The 22365-nt window shown below is 42.8% G+C and overlaps 1 protein-coding gene across 7 annotated transcripts in view; it reads left to right on the top strand.

Moving 5' to 3' along the window:
* The window catches only part of DOCK10 (dedicator of cytokinesis 10), a 1735912-nt gene that overhangs the window by 792140 nt on the left and 921407 nt on the right, over positions 1–22365 (top strand). For all 7 annotated transcript variants that reach the window (XM_078665953.1, XM_078665951.1, XM_078665949.1 and 4 more), the window contains exon 5: positions 14823–14895. In XM_078665953.1, the coding sequence (XP_078522079.1) occupies positions 14823–14895 (73 nt within the window). The remainder of the gene's footprint in view (positions 1–14822; positions 14896–22365) is intronic.

Consider the following 22365-nt stretch of genomic DNA (forward strand, 5'->3'; position numbering starts at 1 on the left):
ATCAGCTGTAATGAGCATGTGGTGCATTCTATGTATACATAGACACATGCCTGTATTGGTACCATCCATGCTTGCCAGTCGACAACAAGAAAATTAGATAATAAACTTTAGCCAACCATCCAAAACCTTGAGTTGCAATATTAAATTATCTTGTGATTACTTTTAGGTGGATGCATATAAATGCAGCTAGTTCCTGTAGGCATTAAAACATGCGGAAGGTTTAACAGTTAGACCGTGCAGCATAATGGATACCAATATTGTCAAATTTATTTATAATATTTTGCGTTACAAAAAGTTCGCACAATCGAACACAGGACACAAATGCACCAGGCAATGGTCATTGATATGCCTAGTAATCAGGACGTAGTTGAATAAAATCATTCACAAATGGTGACCACATAAATTGCTAACCTAACCAGATAATAAAGTCTGAATGTCAAAATCCCCCTCCAATAAGCAGTGGTGTAGCAGTGGGGAGCGGTGGGTTTGGGCCGCCTCGGGTGCCATCACTGAGGGAGGAACAAAATGTCACCGAGGGGTTGACAAAATTGCAAAAATGTGTGTAACTATCTTTTTTTCCTTATTTTAATAATTTCAATGTAGGCGGGGGGGGGTGACAAGACATTTTCTGCACCGCGTACCACCTGACCTTGCTACGCCAATACTAAAATCTACCTATGGATCTTCTGAAAATGTTAAACTGACTATCTTTATGGTAATGGACACACTAAAGGTTTGACAGATTATCAACAATATATATTCACGCACCTATAGAATATCGACGAACTGCATGCATTTGTAAAGCGGAGCAGTACCCTGAACACAGTTTGAAGGTATGATTCTTTGCCTCCATTGGGAAGGAGTGATTAATATCATTCCCACTGCATTTAATCTACAAACTACCTAATGGGACACATTGGGGCATGAAGGAATACAGAGGCTGTCAACGGTATGTTAACCACAAAGGTGTAATGCAGAAGTACAGTGTTAAATCTGACCACAGAATCCACTAGCCCTATAAAGATGCTGCTGGGAAAACCAGGTTGAGAACCATTCACTTTCCTGTGCAGAAGGGTGAATATGTCAGCTGAAATGTCTCTTTATTGCACCCAGACGTAGATGTTGTGGAGAACCTGAAATAGGTTATTTGAAGCTAATTCCCTAAGCATTTTAAATACTTAAAATACATTTAGGTTTGTAAAATTGTTCCTTTGTGCGTAAACTTTCCTTATCTATAGGCTGGTGACTGAGGCAATGTTTGCCTCAATTAGCAAAAGTGTAATACTTTGGTAGAAGGATTTCATGCAATTAGCAAAAATTATTGCAGGAGCGGGTTTTGGGGCCTTCCTGAGAGAGCCCACTTACAACAAACATTGGCAAACTCAATAGTTATGGCCTTAACAAACCCTGCAATGATCAATTCTGTTTTATTTGTTATGGCAAGTATATATCATTTGAAGAAAAATTAAAACATAAAACCTAAGCATGAGTGCCTCATGCATGCATCAAAATTTCGTATTTAGAAATGATTCACCAATGTGTTTACTTCACAACTGATATTTTTTAAACAGCAAGCCTTTCAGTTGTGCCATGCATGTTATTATTACTATAATTATTATTATTATTGTTATTATTATGTTAGACCTGGCATCCTTGGCATGGCTTCCCCCCTAATTTTTGCCTTTAGACTTCCTGTGTTGTTGACTTCGTTTTGCTGGCCTTAGGACTTTGCACACTTTACCACTGCTAACAGTGTTTGCGCTCTCTCCTTAAAGCATGGTATGATTGGCTGCTACCCAATTGGCATGTTTAATTTACTTTCAAGTCACTAGTAAGGTGGCACTATTTGTGCCAGGGCTAGTAAATTAAATGTTACTAGTGGGCGTGCAGCACTGTTTATGTCACCCACTTAGGTAGCATTAAACATGTATCAGACCTGCCATTGCAGCCTGTTTGTGCCCAGCCGTTCCTCTATGATACATAGAGGTCACCCCTAAGGTAGGGCCTGGACAGCCCAGAGGGGCAGGATGTATTAAAAAAGAAGGACACATACATTTAAACTTGACATGTCCTAGTAGTAAAATAACCTTTAATTTGGTCTTCACTACTGAAAGGCCTACCTCCTCATAGGATAACATTGGAGTTACCTTATTACATTTAATAAGCTGTAATTTCCAAACGGGAACAGCTAACCAGTTCGCGTTTGGTATATTTGGAATTGTTATGAAAAATGTTAAATTTATGGTGAAGTTAGATTTTAAATGACAATTTTTAAAATGCCATTAATTTGGCATTTTCCTGTATTAGCCATTTGGTGCCTGCAGCCTGTCTCTGGGTCACATGACTGGGTGTAGTTGACAGTTAGGCTTGTAGTATTCCTCCTAGACAGCCACACACAATAGAGAGCTTAGGTGTGCCTGAATGGGATGGGAAGAAGGAGCTCGGCACAGCCCCACTTACACTTGAATAGACTGTGTCATGCATCCACGCAAAGTGCTGTGCTCCGTCTGTAGTTAGTCTGGAGACTAGGCCAGGAAGGCAGGGCACCTGTGCACTTCAAAGGCATGCCTCAAGAAGCTTCTCCCCACTTCAAAGGCACAACTGGGTATAAATACTGGACCTCAGACACCAGCTCTTCAGAACACTTCTGGACCTGTTAATACTCTGCTAGGAAAATCTGCAGTGCTGTTGAACGGACTAAGCAAACACAAGGAGATGATGGACGGATCACTGAAACTTTTCAGACACTCACCCCCAGTCACAGATCTGGGATGAATCTATCTTCATTCATTAGCTCACTTCGCCACCTCAGTTCAGACCCAGCTGGTGAACAGTCTGCCACTCTGCTGCACTGCTACTCTGAAGGACTGCTGTCCTGACCTGCTGCCTGCCACCCTCTTGCTCAGGTGAGAGAAACTGGACCTGCTACTGTTGTACCTAGGCCCCCATCTTGAATTGAAGGGTTACTTGACTGGCCTACTGACTTGAGCCTCAGGGATAGAAGGCCCCAACAACCTCAACCCCAGCACCTGGACTCTGCCATCTGTGAGTCAGCCATACCAAGTGGTGCCACCCCAGTCCTAGACCCTTGGAACTGGGCCTAAAGTGGTCTGCCAGCTTCCGTGGATTCAGTGGAACTGATGCAGCTCCTCTGCTGCACGGTGCAACCCCAAACAAAACGGACACATCGCCATTGTTGCATGAATTGGACCCTTCACAAAGATCTGCAATGCCTTGGAAGCCTCTTCAGATGACCTCTATGCAGTGCATCCTCGCCGCAGGGCCTGGCATCCTCGTCAACAGCAGCCTCAACATTAACGATGACCTCCACATCGCAGTCTCACAGCTCCTCAGAACTGACGCATCACCCTGACTGCGCAACACATCCTCGATTCCGGACTTCGCTTCACGTGCTCACATCAACGGGATCCTCGGCATAGAAGCAGGACCTCACATTGCAGCCTCACCGCACCTCCAAACTGACTCATGCCTTTGTCTGCGCAATATGTATCCTCGTAACGCTCAATGGAAATAACTGGGTCCCTGTATCTGGCCCGCACTCCATTGTATTTGGACTGAACATGTGACTTTGTTCCTGTCTGGCTGACCAGATATCCACAGTTGGTGCTTTGTGCTTTTTGGCAATATTTTCACCAACATATTTAAAAATGAATATCTCCAGTCCCACTGAATGAGGTTTTGTCATTGTGGTCTTGTTCTATTTATTAAAAATCCCTCTATTTTTCTAACTTGGTGTGGTGTTTTCTCTTTATTACTGTTTGAAATGTTGCACAAATATTTTACACAAAGAAACAATCTGAAGGAATCAGATCAAGAGAACCTAGCTGACAAATGAGACATTTCCAGAATGGGATATGTCTCAAGGTAGACAAGTTGGATAGGGGAAAAAAACTTTTTTTCTTTATAGTCCCCTCACTCACCGTAGTTTCCTCACGGTGACATGCTTCATCATAGGGGCTTCCCAACCTGCTGCGGGTTGAGGCGTGCTACAACTAACGGTATTGCGTAGGAGCACTTTTAATTGTAGACTATGTGTCGTGCCATGTGAAAAAAAGGTGGGAAGGAAGTGGAGTGGTGAGGGTTAAAAATATCCTACTAGTGAGCTAAACAAACTTTATTCATGCGCCTAGCGGATACATTAAAAGTGGGGTGGTTTACTAGGTGGGCTGGTTCTATTATGAAAAACAGTACCCTAGCAAAGAGTCAACTAGTTTCGAGCTGTACCCCTCAGCTCTTCTTCAGGACTTCACAGGGTCCCGCCCTGTGAAATGCCACTCCAAAAAAGTGAAAAGTATGCCTACTTTAATATAGGATTATACATACTATTTTTTCTGCAATTCAATGGCATACGTTTTTTAAGGCTAAACTAGGCCTCATGGTCAAACGTGGGAAGGATATGGAGTCCACGTAAACACTTGTTACGATGCTCCTCCTAATCGGAAAACCTACTCGGCTTCCCTCGAGACCTCGAGACCTCGAGGGAAGCAGAGTAGGTTTTCCGATTAGGAGGAGCATCGTAACAAGTGTTTACGTGGACTCCATATCCTTCCCACGTTTGACCATGAGGCCTAGTTTAGCCTTAAAAAACGTATGCCATTGAATTGCAGAAAAAATAGTATGTATAATCTTATAATAAAGTAGGCATACTTATCACTTTTTTGGAGTGGCATTTCACAGGGCGGGACCCTGTGAAGTCCTGAAGAAGAGCTGAGGGGTACAGCTTGAAACTAGTTGACTCTTTGCTAGGGTACTGTTTTTCATAATAGAACCAGCCCACCTAGTAAACCACCCCACTTTTAATGTATCCGCTAGGCGCATGAATAAAGTTTGTTTAGCTCACTAGTAGGATATTTTTAACCCTCACCACTCCACTTCCTTCCCAACTTTTTTTCACATGGCACGACACATAGTCTACAATTAAAAGTGCTCCTACGCAATACCGTTAGTTGTAGCACGCCTCAACCCGCAGCGGGTTGGGAAGCCCCTATGATGAAGCATGTCACCGTGAGGAAACTCCGGTGAGTGAGGGGACTATAAAGAAAAAAAGTTTTTTTCCCCTGTCCAACTTGTCTACCTTGAGACATATCCCATTCTGGAAATGTCTCATTTGTCAGCTAGGTTCTCTTGATCTGATTCCTTCAGATTGTTTCTTTGTGTACATTAGGCTGTGGAGGGCGAACCTAGCTGTTTTTCCTCTACCTCCCCTTCTCTTTTTGAATCTCGCACAAATATTTTACACATTGCCTCAAAGTTAAGCCTGATTGCTCTGTGCCAAGCTACTAGAGGGTGGAGCATAGGTTAATTATGGGTGGGTTTGTGCCTCACCCAATGAGCATTATGATTGCAGCTTGACCAGAACTCATGCTCCAGTCAACCAACCGCCCAATATCTTGCATATTATTATGATTATTTGTGAATGAGACAAGAAAAAAACCCCACAGTATTCAGTCCTCAAAGCACAGTATTCAGTACTTTAACACTTAGGCACTGATTATGAGTTTGCGGTGTGGGATCGGGGCAGTATGCCACTGCCCCACTCCCCCACCATCACACTCCACTGCCGCCCGCCCGCCAGATTACAAGTCGTAATCTGGTCAGGTGGTCATGCCACAGCTGGCCCACGGCACTGCCTTTTAAAGGCTCATAGGAGAGCCCTAGAAAGGCAGCACCATTGGAAAGCAACCACGCTTTCCAGCATGGTATGGACTGTAAAGTCCATGCCGTGCAGGAATTTGGGGGTGCAGAAAGACATGGGGGCACACCATGTATTCCCCTGCATGCACTCCTGTGCACTGAGGTACGGTTTCCTCACCACCACCTTTTTCATGGCGGGCTCACCGCCATGAAAAGGAGGGCAGTGAGGAAACTCATAATATGCTTGGTGGTGCTGCAGCAGCACCACCATAATTACAAAAAGGGGGTGGTGATGGACAGAGTATCTGAGTTAATCAGAACACTCCTACCCAGTCAACAGATCAGGGCTTGATCCATCACCGTTTTTTAGCTCACTGCACCATCCCAGTTCAGAACCTGGCTATATGCAAATTAGTCTGTCCCTGGCCCAGTGCATCATGGGAACAGGGCAGACCAAACTACCAAGCCAATTCTTCACAGGAAAGGAAACAAGCTTCCGGGGACCGGTTTCTGGCATTACAGCCGTCTTCGGCCCGGCTTGCTTGAATCCTGATGGTGCAATGAGCAAGGGACTCATGTCTGAGCATACCCTTCCACACTCATGGTGGCCAAAATAATTACAAAAAGGGGGTGGTGATGGACAGAGTATCTGAGTTAATCAGAACACTCCTACCCAGTCAACAGATCAGGGCTTGATCCATCACCGTTTTTTAGCTCACTGCACCATCCCAGTTCAGAACCTGCAGCAGCACCACCAAGCATATTTTGGGCTCAAACCCCGGGTCTCTGGAGGTCCGACCACCGTACTTGTAATACGGTGGTTGGACCGCTGGTGCGGCGGTCCTCAACCGCCACTGCACCTCCACCGTGAATATGGCAGTCCCATGGACCGCCAAACTTGTAATCAGGCCCTTAATAACTTTAGAAAGGAGATGGGAAATAAATCATTACCTTACTGGTATTTAAGATTAACATACAAAATAAATAAAAAGGCATACTTTAAAGACGCTTTGTCTCTGAAGAGAAAGGAACTACATTTTGGTGAATGTCCACAATAGGCGCATGCTATGTACAGTCACTCAAAGTGAAAAGATCCAATGGGTAAAAGTGGGTTGACTCATTGCTCCATGCAGTATGGTGTGGTGGGTTTAAAAAAATGTAAATTTAACTTAACGGACCAATTGGATGAAACCTTCTCACCAAAAACCATCAAACTATGCATATTGTGTAGTTTTTTGTTGTTGTTGCAAAACAAAAGTCTGAGGAAATAGCTACAGCTGTCTTAAGGGCCATACATACAAATAGGTGAACACTAAAAGGTACTCCACCAATGTTCAGGTAGTTTCTCAACCTGAAAATGCAAGAAATCCAGTGCAGTCAAGGGCAGGAGTATGTATGTGTTTAGGACCTGGATCTTTATATTGAATGGGGCACTCCATCCAAAATAATTTTGCCATGACGAAACATGTCTTCTAATGGAGAAACAAAGTTAAATGTGCAAACACGCCTCTGCGTTCAATTTGCGCTTTGCAAATTACACGCATAGTTAAAATTCTGCATTTAAAATTTTTCACACAGAAGCTTTCAAGAAAATCTATGACGGTACTGACGTATTTGATAAACGCTAGAATACGATTCTAAAATGTTGGAAAACTGCGACTAAAATAGGAGTAATCCTATGAGAGTATGATTTTAGTTTCTATTCCTTGTGCCACTCTTAAACAGACCTTTCAAAGGGCAGTCACACGTAAAAATACAGTATTTCTTCGTCTGTGATTTTTTTTAACTGTTGGATGCATGACTATTTCATTGTACTATAGCATTACTAAAAAATACAGTTCAAACTGTTCAGACCTGCACTTGTATGGGTATTTTGTAACTCACTCCCCACTCACAGGTGAGACTATCTTTCTAGCCTTTTCTGTACACATAAAAACTTTACAAAAGGACACCTTAATGGTAGCTGATTAGAATGAGAACCAATTATCTTCATAATTCCACATACAAATGAACTACCTAGGATTTGTCCAGAAAGTGTATTCCACTTCCTTGAGTAAATTAAGAAGCAAATATCTATGAGCTAGAGCAGAGTCTCAAAGAAAGCGTCCTGAAACCCACAACTAGACACCAAGTTTTTGACACTGTATGTATTTAAAACACTTTATAAATTGTGACTGTAGTACCGCCAATTTGTAACTGCAGTTAATATGAAACAAATTAATATAAGAACACGAATGAAGTAAATTAAAATGAATTCTCCTTTTTTTGTTAGCGATATACTTTGCTCAAAATGTTTACAGACAAAAGATTTATTGATATTAAAATGTAATTGAAATTGAACCATGATTTATGAAGCACGTCTTATGCCCCACATTGGTCTTCAAGATGCTAAAAATACAATATGGCTGAAAAATATGAGTGTTTAGAAAAATTAGAAGGAGCCAGGTCATAAGGTTCTTGGACAACCAAGCTGTTCATATTTCCCATCAGTTCTTAAGACCAGGCTGACATTATTTAACTGCTTCCACTTTCATACACAAGTCTTGTTTAGAGAGTTGGTGTTAGTATACACTTTTGCTTCTAGCAAATATATGAGCCTGATTCGAAGTTGAATAGTAATGGAAATCTATCTATCTATCTATCTATCTATCTATCTATCTATCTATCTATCTATCTATCTATCTATCTATCTATCTATCTATCTATCTATCTATCTATCTATCTATCTATCTATCTATCTATCTATCTATCTATCAATCTTAGATATATATAGATAAATAATATGCATAGAAAGTGGAAATTGAATTAAAATTGATGGTTAAAATATATTAAATTGACCATGGTAAAGTTATGTAATTATCTAGTATTGTATTTAAGACTGTCCTAGAAAACGTCTCTGCCAAGGCTCTTGCAGCAGTGGCCTGTTTGGTGCATTTTTACAATTCATATGTAGCCTTGACTTTTAGACCTTTGATTAAAGTCTTTGTAGAAAAGATTGTACTTTCATTAGTGTTCTGAACTCCAGGACGTCTGTCTTTGCCTTTTATAAGTGGATCAAATATAAAAGTATAACAGGCAAGCGATTAAGAGACAGCCTGTCAATGCCTCAGACAGTGGAGGTAGAAGCTTTCATTTGGAAATGAGGCTGTCCTCCTACTATAGAAGCTGAGATTTCAAATGTTGGGGTCCATTACCATGGCGAGGACTTTGTCCGCCCGCCACCGTAACGGTAAACGGGACCGCCCCCCGAAGGTGCAGCGGCCCCACTGTGGCCATTAGGATGCAGCCACCACCCTGATGGTCGCATCCTGCACATTTAACATTGTGCGGGCAGTGCTTTGTACAGCACCCGCCACAACATCAAATATGCATGTTGTGCTTTGTACTGCACAACGTGACAGGCACCATGTGGTACCTGCCACCTTGTGCATGGCAATGTAGGGGGTTACCATAAGTACCCCCCAAGTGCAGCATCCCACCCTCCTGGGGATCCGTAACAGGCCCCAACATTGAATTCCTGCATGCCTTTCCATGTCGGAGTCTCCACCATGGAAAAGCATACAACCGCAGCCGTAGTGATATGGATGGCGGTGCCTGCAAGGCACCTCCACCATATTGTGTTCCTTTTCCGCCCGGTCTGCAATCCGACCGGCATAAAAGCGGTGGACGGGCTTTCCATCCGACCTGCGGTGCGCCCCGCCATACTAATATGGCGGGAGTGAACCAGGGACATTTGGCGGGCGGATCAACACCGCCGGCCTGGCGGCGGCGATCCGCCCAATATACTAATGACCCCCTAAGTTCCTAGCTGGACATAACCAGAGAATTAGAGGATTCTATTTCAGTATCATAATTCAATGCACTTGAAAAGTGCATAGGCGAAGATAACTAGAATGAAAATCAAAGATTTGTTTGTGAAATATACATTTAATTCTGCCAGACCTAAGTTATTGCTAACTTCTGAAGATTGCTACATGAAGGCCATGAAACTCACAAGTTTAATTTCACATGGACGGTCCTAAGCATGTTTAAGACTGCACTCAGTGCTGACGGCAGCAAAAAGAGGAGGAAGGGGTAGGGATATTAGACAAGGCACACAAAAGACGAAGTCGTTTCATAGTCACAGGGCTTGCCTTTTCGGGTTGGGGGTCTCCTGGATTTTCTGCAATCTCGAGAGAGAAAACTTTTCTATTCTAAACACAACACAAGACTACGGATACTTAAAATGCACACATTTACATAGATTTCACTTGAAAGGTACATTCTACATGAAATGAGACACACAAGATTTACTCTAGTGACTGATGTCTTACTGTACATTTTCAACATATCAATGTCACAGAACTTTATCTTGTTTAAGTTAAAAGAATTGTTACGAGACTGGTGTAGTTCTGATGTCCTGAAGCAATTGTTAATGCTCCAAATCTTGGGACACCGATCAGAAACAAAGATTCACATATGATCTGCATACAGCTCTGCAAAAGACCAAGAGAAATGTGTTACTGCATGACTCTGAGGGTGTGACAGAATCCAAGTATATAGGTGCAGGGGACTTTATGCAACAGCGCACAATCCAAGCAAATAGTATCACCCTCTCTATAGCCCTCACTAACCTGAGTCCTCAAAGAACATTGCTCAGAGCGGTCAAATATTTCCAAGGGTGCCAGGCAAATCTTTTAAATGACACTGTAGAAGGGAAACAGATTACTTTTGGAAATATGTTCTCAACACCTGGAGTGAAAATAATCTTGACTGGAGAGACAGGAACACGGGAGAAGAACTGAGCCCAGCACAGGAGTACAAGTGAAGAGTAGAGTCCAAGCAAAGGCCTCCTCTCATCAAAAGGGAAGAAAGCTAAGCACTTCAATATACCAGAGTATGTCTTTAATAGCCTGCGAGGTCCTCAAATCCTGTAGTAGATCCTTGATAATTTGGATCCTTGGATCCTGCGGTAGATCCATGAATCTTGGAATCCTTGATTTATATAGAAGATTCTTGTATCCCACTGTAGCCTGTACTTCATTCAGATGGGGCAAACGGTTATGGCATTTAGGCTGCCTACATAGGGCCAGAATGGATGACGTAACAACTGGGCAGCACGCATGTGACAGCGGCTTCTGTTACTCCAGCGCTGATGACATACTAAGTGGCAATGCCTTGAGCAAAGAGTTGAAGACGTGGCCAATTTTCCCCAGATGTGTGGGACTTTGAGTGAGCACATGTAGAAATCTGTGACAGATTTTTTGTTAGAAGACTGGAAGGCAGGTGAAGAAGGGTATACATTAAAAAAATTAATATTAGAACACTGGCATGTTGAAAGCTCCACTGAAGATGATGACTGTGCTGTAGGGCACACTGGAGCCTTTCTCCCTCTCAGGGCCGGCTTTAAGACTGGTGGTGCTCTGTGCGACAATGTTTGCTGGCGCCCCCCCCCCATGACCACCTCTGACATGGATTCCCTCACTGGCACCCTCTGACAGTGCCCCTAAGTTTCCATAGCCACCATCTCTCAAAATTCATTTAGGTTTATAGCACCACTCATACCAGTGTAAGGTGTCAGAGCACTTTACATCACAGCGGTACAAAATGGGGTGGTGATGGACAGAGCATCTGAACCAATCAAACACTCACATCCAGTCAACAGATCTGGATTTAATCCATCACCGTTCTTTAGCCCACTCTGCCATCCCAGTTCAGACATGGCCATATGCAAATCAGTCTGACCCTGTGCCTCATGGGAGCAGTCCAGCCCGAACTGCCAAGCCATGCCTTCCCTGGACCAGAATCAAGCTTCCTAGGACCGGTTTCTGGCATTCGAGTCGTCTTCAGCCAGGCTTGCTTGAATCCAGTGGCAAAGTGAGCAAGGGGCTCAACGTATGAGCATACCCTGCCAACTTATGGCGAACAAAGCGGTATAAAAGGGGGTGGTGATGGACGGAGCATCTGAACCAATCAAACACTCACACCCAGTCAACAGATCTGGGTTTAATCCATCACCGTTCTTTAGCCCACTCTGCCACCCCAGTTCAGACATGGCCATATGCACATCAGTCTGACCCTGTGCCTCATGGGAAAAGTCTAGCCCGAACTGCCAAGCCATGCCTTCCCTGGACCGGAATCAAGCTTCCTAGGACCGGTTTCTGGCATTCCAGCCGTCTTCAGCCAGGCTTGCTTCAATCCAGTGGCGTAGTGAGCACGGGACCCACGTCTGGGCATACACTTCCCACAAAGGGTGAACAGCATAACACACAAGATGATGGACGGAATGTTGCACAATGGCAAAACATTCACCCCCAGTCACAGATCTGGGTTTAATCCATCGTTATTTTGCTCACCAAGCAAGAAACCGGTCCTAGGAAGCTTGATTCCGGTCCAGGGAAGGCATGGCTTGGCAGTTCGGGCTTGGACTGTTCCCATGAGGCACAGGGTCAGACTGATTTGCATATTGCCATGTCTGAACTGGGGTGGCAGAGTGGGCTAAAGAACGGTGATGGATTAAACCCAGATCTGTTCACTGGGTGTGAGTGTTTGATTGGTTCGGATGCTCCGTCCAGCACAATCCCCTTTTGTACCACTTTACATCACACACACATTGCACAGAGATAATTATAGGTGTGTAAATCAGTGTACAGGAAATGTAACATCAGACAGCACTACTAGGTGTAGTGTAGGAGTGACATTTCCACGATACTGGTAGGCAATATAATTTGAGGCCTTATTCTGGAAAAGCCTAATTCAGAATATAAAACATAACACCATTGTCAGAGGTTCTTTCTTCAATAATAAGAATGGTTTTCTACCTAAATGAACCCTTTTGGCAAGATTAGAAAAGTGAAAGACTATGAAGAAAACATGTAGCTCTAACATATGCAGATTGCATTGAACTCTTTGATGACGGTTAATAATTAGCTCAATGTTCTATATAAGGATTTTGACTTACAAACTGTAGTAACAAAAGGATCTCTCTTGCAAAAGCAGTAACTCACTGACCTCTTTACATTATGTGCACTTTGTGATCAGCAGCCACACCCCTGTTAGAGACCATCCACCTTTTTCATCCCACTTGCGGTAAACCAAGATGCGCAGGGCGGAAGCAAAAGCAAAACAGTAAATTATCGATTGCACTTAAAAGACCAAAGCAAACAAACACATTACCAATAATAATAAACAACAACGTGTTTCAACATAGCTCTCCATACCGCACGTGTGCCATTTCTAAGCGCTGTAACATCTGTTAATATTACCCAATGTATAGCACTTAAGCCCGCATAAACATAAATTCTTTTTGTGGAGAAACGGTCATCTTCTTGCTTCTTTCTCGTGAAGAATGTGCACATCCGTAACACGCTTTTTCAAAACTTCCACTAGACAAACCTCCGGTCTCTTTGAAGGAAGACGATTAATCAGCTGAGTTATCTTGACATTTTAATTGATGCCAGGAACGCGGCAGCAGGTCTTTAAAAAATTATATTATACTCGTAAAAAATGACGCCCCCACCCCAAGTCAGCGCCCGGTGCAGTGGCACCGATCGCACCGCCCTAGAGCCCGCCCTGCTCCCTCTACTTCCTAGTACAGAGTCACTTGAGTATCAGAAGTAGGGAGGGGGGATGCTGCTCAGCTCCTGAGTCTCCCTGGATTGGCTGAACTATAAAAAGCAGTTCAGCCAATCCGGGGTGATCCATGGGCTCACTGTAGCCCCTTTTCACAGCGCTTGCTGTGAATGTTCAAGAAGCTAACAGCTGATGCCCTGCGTGGATGTTAGCTGTAGAACATGCACAGCAACAGCTGTGAGTAAAGGCCTCACGAAGTCCAAGGGGTTTTCAACCACTTCAGGCTTAGTGAAGCCTTTGTTTTTACTAATTTGGACATTCTACCCTGATGGGGTGGAATGTTCTCATATCTTCATGGCTATACCTGCCATTAAAGACCAGCTCCCTTGTTAAAAGCCCAAGCCGAATGCTCTAGAGTAGTGCTTTATTGGCCAGTGCAGCCCGCTACTGTGGGCTATTAAGCTATATTGAAAATAGACCTTTTGATCTCTTATAGAATTGATTCAGGCTTCATTACTAAAAAGTGCTCATTGCCTCATTTGCATACGTTTAAACTTCATGCAGGAATTGCTGAATATATGTTTAAGATATCTTTTCCCACCAGAAGACGTTTGCTTCGTCTGATGAGGGTAGGACAGGTCTAATGTAATCACAATGCTAGTGCTGGAATTCAGAGTTGCGATGATGCGAGTGTGTTTGACATTTGTAATGTTATGAAAATTTACCACATTGTTTATTAATCTGCCCTGATTTAATGTTACCTCGAAAACTATTCCTAAAGCCAATTTTAAAGCAAAGCCATAACAGATTCATTAATGAAGCATTCTAGTTTCCATTTAGGTTGGAAACCAATTCTGGGAGGCTTTAAATGGTTCGATGAAGAAATAATATATTGTAACTCACGTAATTTTATGAGGGAAGTTGAGGTTGTAATTGTACTTTTATATTGGATCTGTGTTTATTATTATTATTTATTTTTGGTGTTGGGAAACCATAACAACAGAGTTTTATTTCTGTAAAATAAGTTTGTATTTTGTGTAATGATTTCCACAATTCACGCAATAAAGCTATTGAAAATCAATCTATCTATCTATCTATCTATCTATCTATCTATCTATCTATCTATCTATCTATCTATCTATCTATCTATCTATCTATCTATCTATCTATCTATCTGTCTGTCTGTCTGTCTGTCTGTCTGTCAGCCTGTCTGTCTCTATACATCTATACCACATCAATCCATTAACCTTGTGCACCTTCCAGTCAGAAAGTAACACTAACTTGTCCCTCCATCCATCCATTTCTCATTCATTTTCTCTGTCATTTGATTGGTCTCTTTCTATCTTTGTTCTTTCCCTCTGCCTCCCTCTCTAGCTCATTCCCTTTTTCTCTCTCTCTCTCTCTCCCACTTCAATAGCCATACAAACTTACTGTTTCTCTTTATCTCCCACTCACTCACTCACTCACCTCTCTTGGTCTCACTATTAAACTACCCAGGTCATTGTATCCACGTTTATAAACACAAATATCTTCTCTACGAAATTTAAAATGCCTTTAATTTTAAACTGTTATGTTTGTATTCTAGAAATTCACATTCTTTTTCGTTGTTATTGCAGCGCTGATTTTAGACCTGAAAAGTTACCTTCACAGTCTTTTGAAATAGATCATGAAGATGCTGATAAAGATGAAGTAAGTACAGTGCTTAGAACTGTTCAAACTGTTTTCTAGTTTGTTTTTATTCTAATGTGTAAAACCTATAGATCGTTGTAGTCCATCGTTAATGTACACTGTTAATTGGGCAGCAGTTTCAAACTAATAGCAAAGCACATAAATGGAGCATGAACACAATACACAGAGGGAAGAGCAGTGCAAGAAGTATATGACATTTACAAGGCGTTGACTCAGTAGAGATTATCTTCACAAGTCAAACAAATCATTCCAGGTACACTGAATACCAGCAAAGATGGCTACTATATGTACAGCTCAGTGGTGATTCAATGCTCTGTATGGAGGTGCATGTTGCAACCAAATATAGCGATTTGCATAATGTCATTATGCCTCAACAAAGAAGCCATATCAGAGTTGACAAAACGAGGTAGAAAAAGAGCCTACAGATTTGTGTTCAATGAGAGAAATGATTGTCAATAAGGCTCTTCATTATTTTTTTCAATACAAACTTAACTTTTCCCCTACCATACTTCTCAACTTTTCCTAGGTCACCTTATTTTAATGAATAATCCGATACAGTACTCTGTCACAAACAGATAATTTATTGGTAGGTCACTTAGCAAGACTAACATAGTTAGGACTTCATTACTAGTGGCCTTTGTATTCCGATGGGACCAGTTCCATCTGAATTGTGAGTTTCACAGTTTTTCTGCAAATCTGTTTGTTTTCATACTGAGATTTCAGCTGCTGAGCATCTCCTTGTATACACTCTGTCAGGGGCTCTACTACTAGACCAAATAGAAGAGGGATTGGGGCATCCCTGGCAGGTGCCTGTTTCGATTGAGAATGGGTAGGAGGGAACCCCTTCCACACTTTTGCGCGTCCAATAATCACTAATGGGCCCATTTCTTAAACTTACACTTATTATAGGACTTTGACCCAGAGCAAGAGAGAGAAAAACACCAATGTGGGATAAGGAGGTAGAGTAACAGAAATACAGTGACAGAGAAAGAAATCAGGCATGAGAAATAATTCGAAAGAGTGAAATAAAGGGACACAAGAGTCTTGTAGGGGATAAAAGAGGCATGAGGTGGGGTCAAGCCTACGCTGCCTTATTATTTGGCACCCCCGATGTTCAATAGCACCAGGCGCGGATTTCTAAGCAAAACTGTGGGCCCTGGCACTTATTCATTTACTAATGAAGAGCTGATCACACAAATACAATTCACACAACCAAAGGCCTTAACACATCCCACACGTCTATCCTCTCTCCAACAATAGATCCACCTAACCAGACCTACTAAATGAAGCATTCCTTATTTCTTGCATCATTTCTACGATTCAACATTCTGTTAATGAAAGGGATATGCAGGCACATGCATCAAAAGAAAAACCGGTCGCAAACGGGCAGCTTCTCAGAATCTGCCCCTTTGCGACCGGTATTTTTGCATTTGGGATGCATCATCCCAAATGCAAAAATCGCAATTTAAGTAATCTCCAAAGTACGATTATTTAAATTGCGATTGCATTTAAGGAATCGCAAATTGAGCTTCCTTAAATGCAATGCATTAAAGTAAAAAATTAGCGTTTTCGTTAATAGGGGGCACAAAATACCATGAAGTTAAACTTCATGGTAATTTGCAAAAACTTTGAAAAATGCACTTTTGTGCATTTTTCAAAGTTTCATGTTGCGCACACACATGCCCTTAGGGCATGTGTGTGCGCAACATATGTGCACATCACATTTTCGGGGGTGCAACAGGGTGTCATTTTGACACCCTTGAAATTGCATGAGCAATTTGCGAGTACCTACTGGTACTCGCAAATTGCGCATGCAATCTCCCATTCATTCCTAAGGGCCTTTAGGCCCATAGGAATGAATGGGAAGGCATTCCTTATTTGCGAGTCGCAATTAAGGAACGTTAAGGAATCACTATTTTTATAGCGATTCTTACATGCATAGGTTTTTGCGATTCCTTAATTGCGATTCCTTAATAATCGCAATTAAGGAATCGCAAAAGCCTACCTTGGTGCATGTGCCAGTCAGTTGACTGTTTGATTCATAGTGTCTCAATTTCAATTTTCACTCTGTTACTCATCATCTAAGAACCCCTTAGATTTGATAATGTGGCCTGTTGTCTGTTGTAAAAACTTTGTACATGAGCACCCTTAGTCATCATACCAAACTTTGCTTTTTCTTAGCACTGTAAACAAGAGATGGCACTGTTACCGGATGTTATGGCAGTTAATTCATCAAACTTGGGAAAGATGAAGGCTGAGTTGGCCTTCAATCTTATTACCTGCAAATCACAGAGTATGATCAGAGGTGAACGTTAATTCACTGAGCAATCTTTTACTAAGCCTTGAAAATCACTTTATAGTACATTTACCATTATGAAATACAGTAATTTACAAACACTAACCATTACAGAGGTGAAAGTTACATTTTATACTTAGTCGCTTCATAACGTTACTTAATAAATATCAAAAATGTCTCTTAAACAAAATACTCACTTATAAGTTCATCATTAAATAAATAATGACAACAAAAAGGAGCACTTATCTCATGTGTGAGCAGCAACAAAAGAAGGAAGATGGCTGCTTTTTTTTGGACATTATGCATATTCAATGTTCTAGATTGTTGATATTGTTCAAAATTCTAAGTTATCTTGTTGCTGCTATGTGAGGAGCAATAAAGGAATATTGCATAATATTAGTCTCCGTGCCTTTAATAAAATCATGATTTTCTACCCATTAAAACTGTGGAAAATCTGCATTTTATAACAAACTAATTTCTCCACCAAAATTTCCCTCTACTTGTAGTTTAGAAACATGTCCCATTTTCTAAAGTACTTTTTGCAATCCTTATCAAATGAGCTATGGTGCACGCTCCAGGATTAGGATTGATAACGTGAAATCAGAATTATTAACGTTATGTGTTTAATTAACATAGATGACATGCAGATAATGTAAGTGTGCTGTATTTTTATAATAAAGCATTTTAAAGTTGACATGACAAGGGCTCAGATGTATTTACAGTGTCACACGCTGCACATTTTAAATGTGCTTTCTCATTTTTCTGTCTGTGCCCTGAGAGTTAAAATGTCCTTCAATAAGTAATAACATGTGTGTTTATGTTAGCATAAGTAAACAGCAAAATTAACATTAAGCCTCAGCCTGATTGCACTGATTTTTTTTAATTAAGTTGCATTGTGCACTGCTTTAATCATTTCGTTCATACAGCGTTTCTCTATTACTTCAATAAATAGTCAAATGTGATCTATTCGGTAGTAATGTTATTTTAGGTGTAACAATTTAGGAACTCACTGCTTGCTGCAGGAGGAAGATGCATATAATATTTTAAAGGTTCAAGGCTCAATTCTTTGATAGTAGACCTATTGTCTCTTCATATTTTCAAGCAGCTATTATTTAGTAATTTAATGTCATTTCAGCTTGTTTATTAAGTTTGGGAGGGGTGCACACTTGGTTGTTGTCAGGAGCAGGACTACACGCTCCAGAATTCTGTGCTGCACGGAGGTGGGGCTGCACTCACAGCACCGAAGGGGCGCATGTAACCAGTGGGGTGCCTGCTGCACTGCGGGAAGCGTACTTGGCTATTGTTAGGGGCAAGACTACACACCCCATAATTCTGTGAGCTCAGGAGGTCGCCGGGGCTGCAATCACAGCGGCGAAGGGGCGCATTTAACCAGCGTGGGCATTTCACAGCACTGGAAGGGCACTTGGCTGTTGTTGGGGGCAGGACTACATGCCCCAGAATTATGTGCTGCCAGGAAGCAGGTCGCAATCACAGCGCTGAGGGGCACATTTAAACAGTGGGGGCCTGCCGTGGGTTGCACACTTGGCTGTTCTTAAGGGCAGGTCTACATGCCCCAGAATTAAGTGCTGCCAGGAAGCAGGGCGCAATCACAACCCTGAAGGGGCACATTTAACCAGTGAGGGCCTGCGGTGGGTTGCACGCTTGACTGTTGTTTGGGGCAGGTCTATATGCCCAAGAATTCAGCGTTGCCAGGAGGCAGGGCCGCACTCACAGTGCCAAAGGGGCGCATTTAACTTGCGCGCTGCCAGGGCATGGGACGTGAACTTGGCTGATGTTGGGGCAGGACTACTCACCCCAGTATTCTCTGCGGCCATGAGGCGGGACGCAATCACTGCTCCAAAGAGGCACACTTAACCAGCAGGGGGCTTCCGTGAAAGGGGACTCGCACTTGGCTGTTGTTGGGGGCATCAATACATGCCACATAATTCTATGCGACCAGGAGGCAGGGCCACAATCACAGCTCCAAATGGGCGCATTTAACCAGCGTTGCTCGCCGCGGTACAGGACACATTGGGCACGTGCCATAGGGAAGTCTGTGCCAAGAGCGAGCCCGTCTGTGCCCATCACAGCCCTGCTGGGTCAACCCCCTTGGATCCTCATCTTTGAAGTTACTGTTGGGCTGTTGTTATATCTATTTATGGGTTATTGGAGTGGTTTGGTGTCACAGGAAGTGCTGGGATGCCCTCGGGTAGCCATGCGCTATACAAGTGCGTATTCATTCATTCATTCTTCTTGCTTAACTCACACAGCCCAGGAGCCCAGCAGGGAGGTGAGGAGAGTTCCACTTTGTTTTCTTGTTTGCTATTTGTTTTAGTACACGTGTGGTCTTTCTGCCTTATTGTCAGCTGATTGTGGAGTAGGCCTAGCCTTTATAGGTATGGTGTTGTAGTGTAGTTCCTATATTCCCAAAAGGCTCTGCGCATTGGAATAGTGTATCCTGTAGTTTAGACATAGGACTGAAGTCAACTAGGTCTCTACTGAATATACTAAACTTAATTGTGTGTGTGCCATCTAGCTCAGAAGTCACTAGAAACTTTCTCGAATAAACAAGAAGGGATTAGTTTCTGACAACCGCATAAACATGACAACTTTGTTTCCCAAGAATAAGAAATGTATCTCTAGAGTCGCGGAAACAATAGATAGATATTTTACTCAGTCAATCGTGCATGCTTCGTTTCACCAGAGGTGCCGAGAAATAGAGAGACGGGCGTTTTCAATAAAAAGGTATTTATTGAACAGTCTTCTTTCTCAAGCATAAGAAATGAACTGCAGCAATCGTAATACTTGCTGTAAAGTACAAAGCGTACAATACGAAGAGTATTATAAAATAATACTGTAAAAGCATGATATGGTTTCTAAGCCATAAAATACCTAAAATGCATAAAATACATAGAGTGATAAATAATGACTAAAAGTACTCAACTGGTGCTTCTAAAATACGCCTACACCGGTGTACCTAACCTAGGTCTAGTACAAGGGAAGAAGTAAGTAAGATGTAGCCCAGTTTTAGTATTCTTTGCCAAGAATCTAATCCAAGAATTCTCTTAGGGTCTAATCAGTTCCTTGGTTTTTAGAATGTAGGAGGTCTGGTATCTCTCTCTCAGGACTCGATTTCCCAGCAACCCGCAAGGGTAGCCTGGAAACACTGGAGCTGGATTTCTCGGCAGGAGAAGGTACAGCGTCTCTCAGTGCATCAGCTGGAGGGTCGGCTTCCTTTGGCACTTGCTGCAGCAGGGCGCGTCGGGCAAGTAGATAGTCGAACTGCTCCAAACCACTGTGTGTTTGTTTGGACAAGTGTGGGCATATTTATACCTTGAAGGTGCCGAGTTTGACGTAAGATTGGACATAATAACGTCATCTGAGACTTAATTCTCTGAAAACTCCATGAGTTCTTGGATACATTAATATTCATGAAGGGGGAAGTACCAGACTGCTGAAGGTGGGTTTTTCCAAGAAATCGTTGTAGATTTTCGGAACTAGTGGAAGGAGCCAAGCCGTATTAGGACTACTTGAGCTATGTCTTAACATGGTTCTGATTTATATGCCTATATTAGGATACAGTATTTTATACCTATATAAGGGCATGAATCGGGAAAATTACACTAGGGTCCTAAAACACTATACAACAGTGTCAACATGGTTGAACTGAGGGCCACTGGAGTACTTGAAGCAGCTTCCACTCTAGCTAAAAACACGTCCATTGATCGAATACTGGAGAGGGCAGTGGATGTCATCAGTAATGAAACTGCCCTGAATGAAAGAAAATTATCTCTGGGCCTTGGATCTGCTCCGACTATTGACCTGGTTAGCAGCCCCTCTGCTTTGGCACCTCTTTCCATGAATTCCATTAGTGTGCCTGATCTTTGCCACCTGCTGTTGCCAGTCGCTATTACTCTGTGTCTTGCCCTGGGTCTCCAGAAGCTGAAAGTAAAAATAGAGGGGTGAAGGCATCTCATTGTGAGAAATTAAGACAATGGGGAATTTGTTTGGACACTAAGTGCCTGATTACGAGTACGGCGGTCCATAGGACTGCTGTACTTGTGGTGGCGGTCCAACCACCACCTCACTGTGGGCCCGCCCGCAGTAGTAAGAGTGTGGCGGTCGGACCACCACAGAATCGCTCCCTCTGCCGGGGATCCAGATTCCTGCAGCAGTGGTGCAGCGGTCAGAGGCAGGAATATGCTTGTGGTGCTGCAGTGGCACTGCAGATCATATTCCGAGTTGCCTTTCCACTGCCCTTTTCATGGGTTGTGGAGAGGTAAGTGCTGCCTCTGGGCCTGGTTGTGCTTGCGGGGGAGGCTCATGCTGTGCCCCAAATGGAATTTCAACCCCTTTACTGGTCGGAGTGGCATACACGACATGGTGTATGCCAAGCATGCAGGAATGTGCAGTCAGCGTTGTCACAGCGGCAGTCTGCTATGAGCCTAACATAATGCAGCAGTGAGAGTGCCATGCTCCGCCCACCCAACCTGGATTACAGTCATAATCCGGCAGGCAGTCTGGCCATGGTGGTCTTCCTTCCGGTGTGGCGGTGCCAGAGGACAACACCAAAGTCATAATCATGCCCTAACTCTATTCATACTATAATTAAGCTTTTATTGGATGACTGTTGTAAAAAAACTCTAACAATTCTCCAAGTGGAACTATCGCCTTTATTGGATTGGCTAAAAGCTATCGAAAGCCAGCTTTACACCCTCCTGCTTTCTTAAAGTGCAATTGTCTCCAAGAAAGCCTCACCCAGTTCTAAACTGGGCCAAGCTTTTGATTTATGATGCAATGTTAATGTTGCTACTCTATTATCAAATCCAGGCCCACTGGAAGGTGGCCCGCCTAGGCCATCACCCCTTTTACAGGCTTATATTTTAGAGGTCGAGAGGGGTAGCCAGATGAAGACACCTAACAACGAGGTCCCTCGGCCCATGATACAATCATCCACTGCCAGTAAAGGTCGGGGAGATGCAGTCCAGCTACTGGGCAATGGAAGAGCACCGAGTTCAGGCAGAGGTTCTGCACTTTTCCAAAAGACAGTCAAAATTAACCTTCTGCCAGCTGCCTCTCCCAATGTGGTTGTACTTATAGATGATCCCGAACTGTTGCATGGTCAATTTGAGTCTGAGAATCAAATTACTAACAAAGTATCGCATTGCCTAGTT

Source organism: Lissotriton helveticus, chromosome 11 (assembly GCF_964261635.1).
Source record: "Lissotriton helveticus chromosome 11, aLisHel1.1, whole genome shotgun sequence".
Classification (NCBI taxonomy): domain Eukaryota; kingdom Metazoa; phylum Chordata; class Amphibia; order Caudata; family Salamandridae; genus Lissotriton; species Lissotriton helveticus.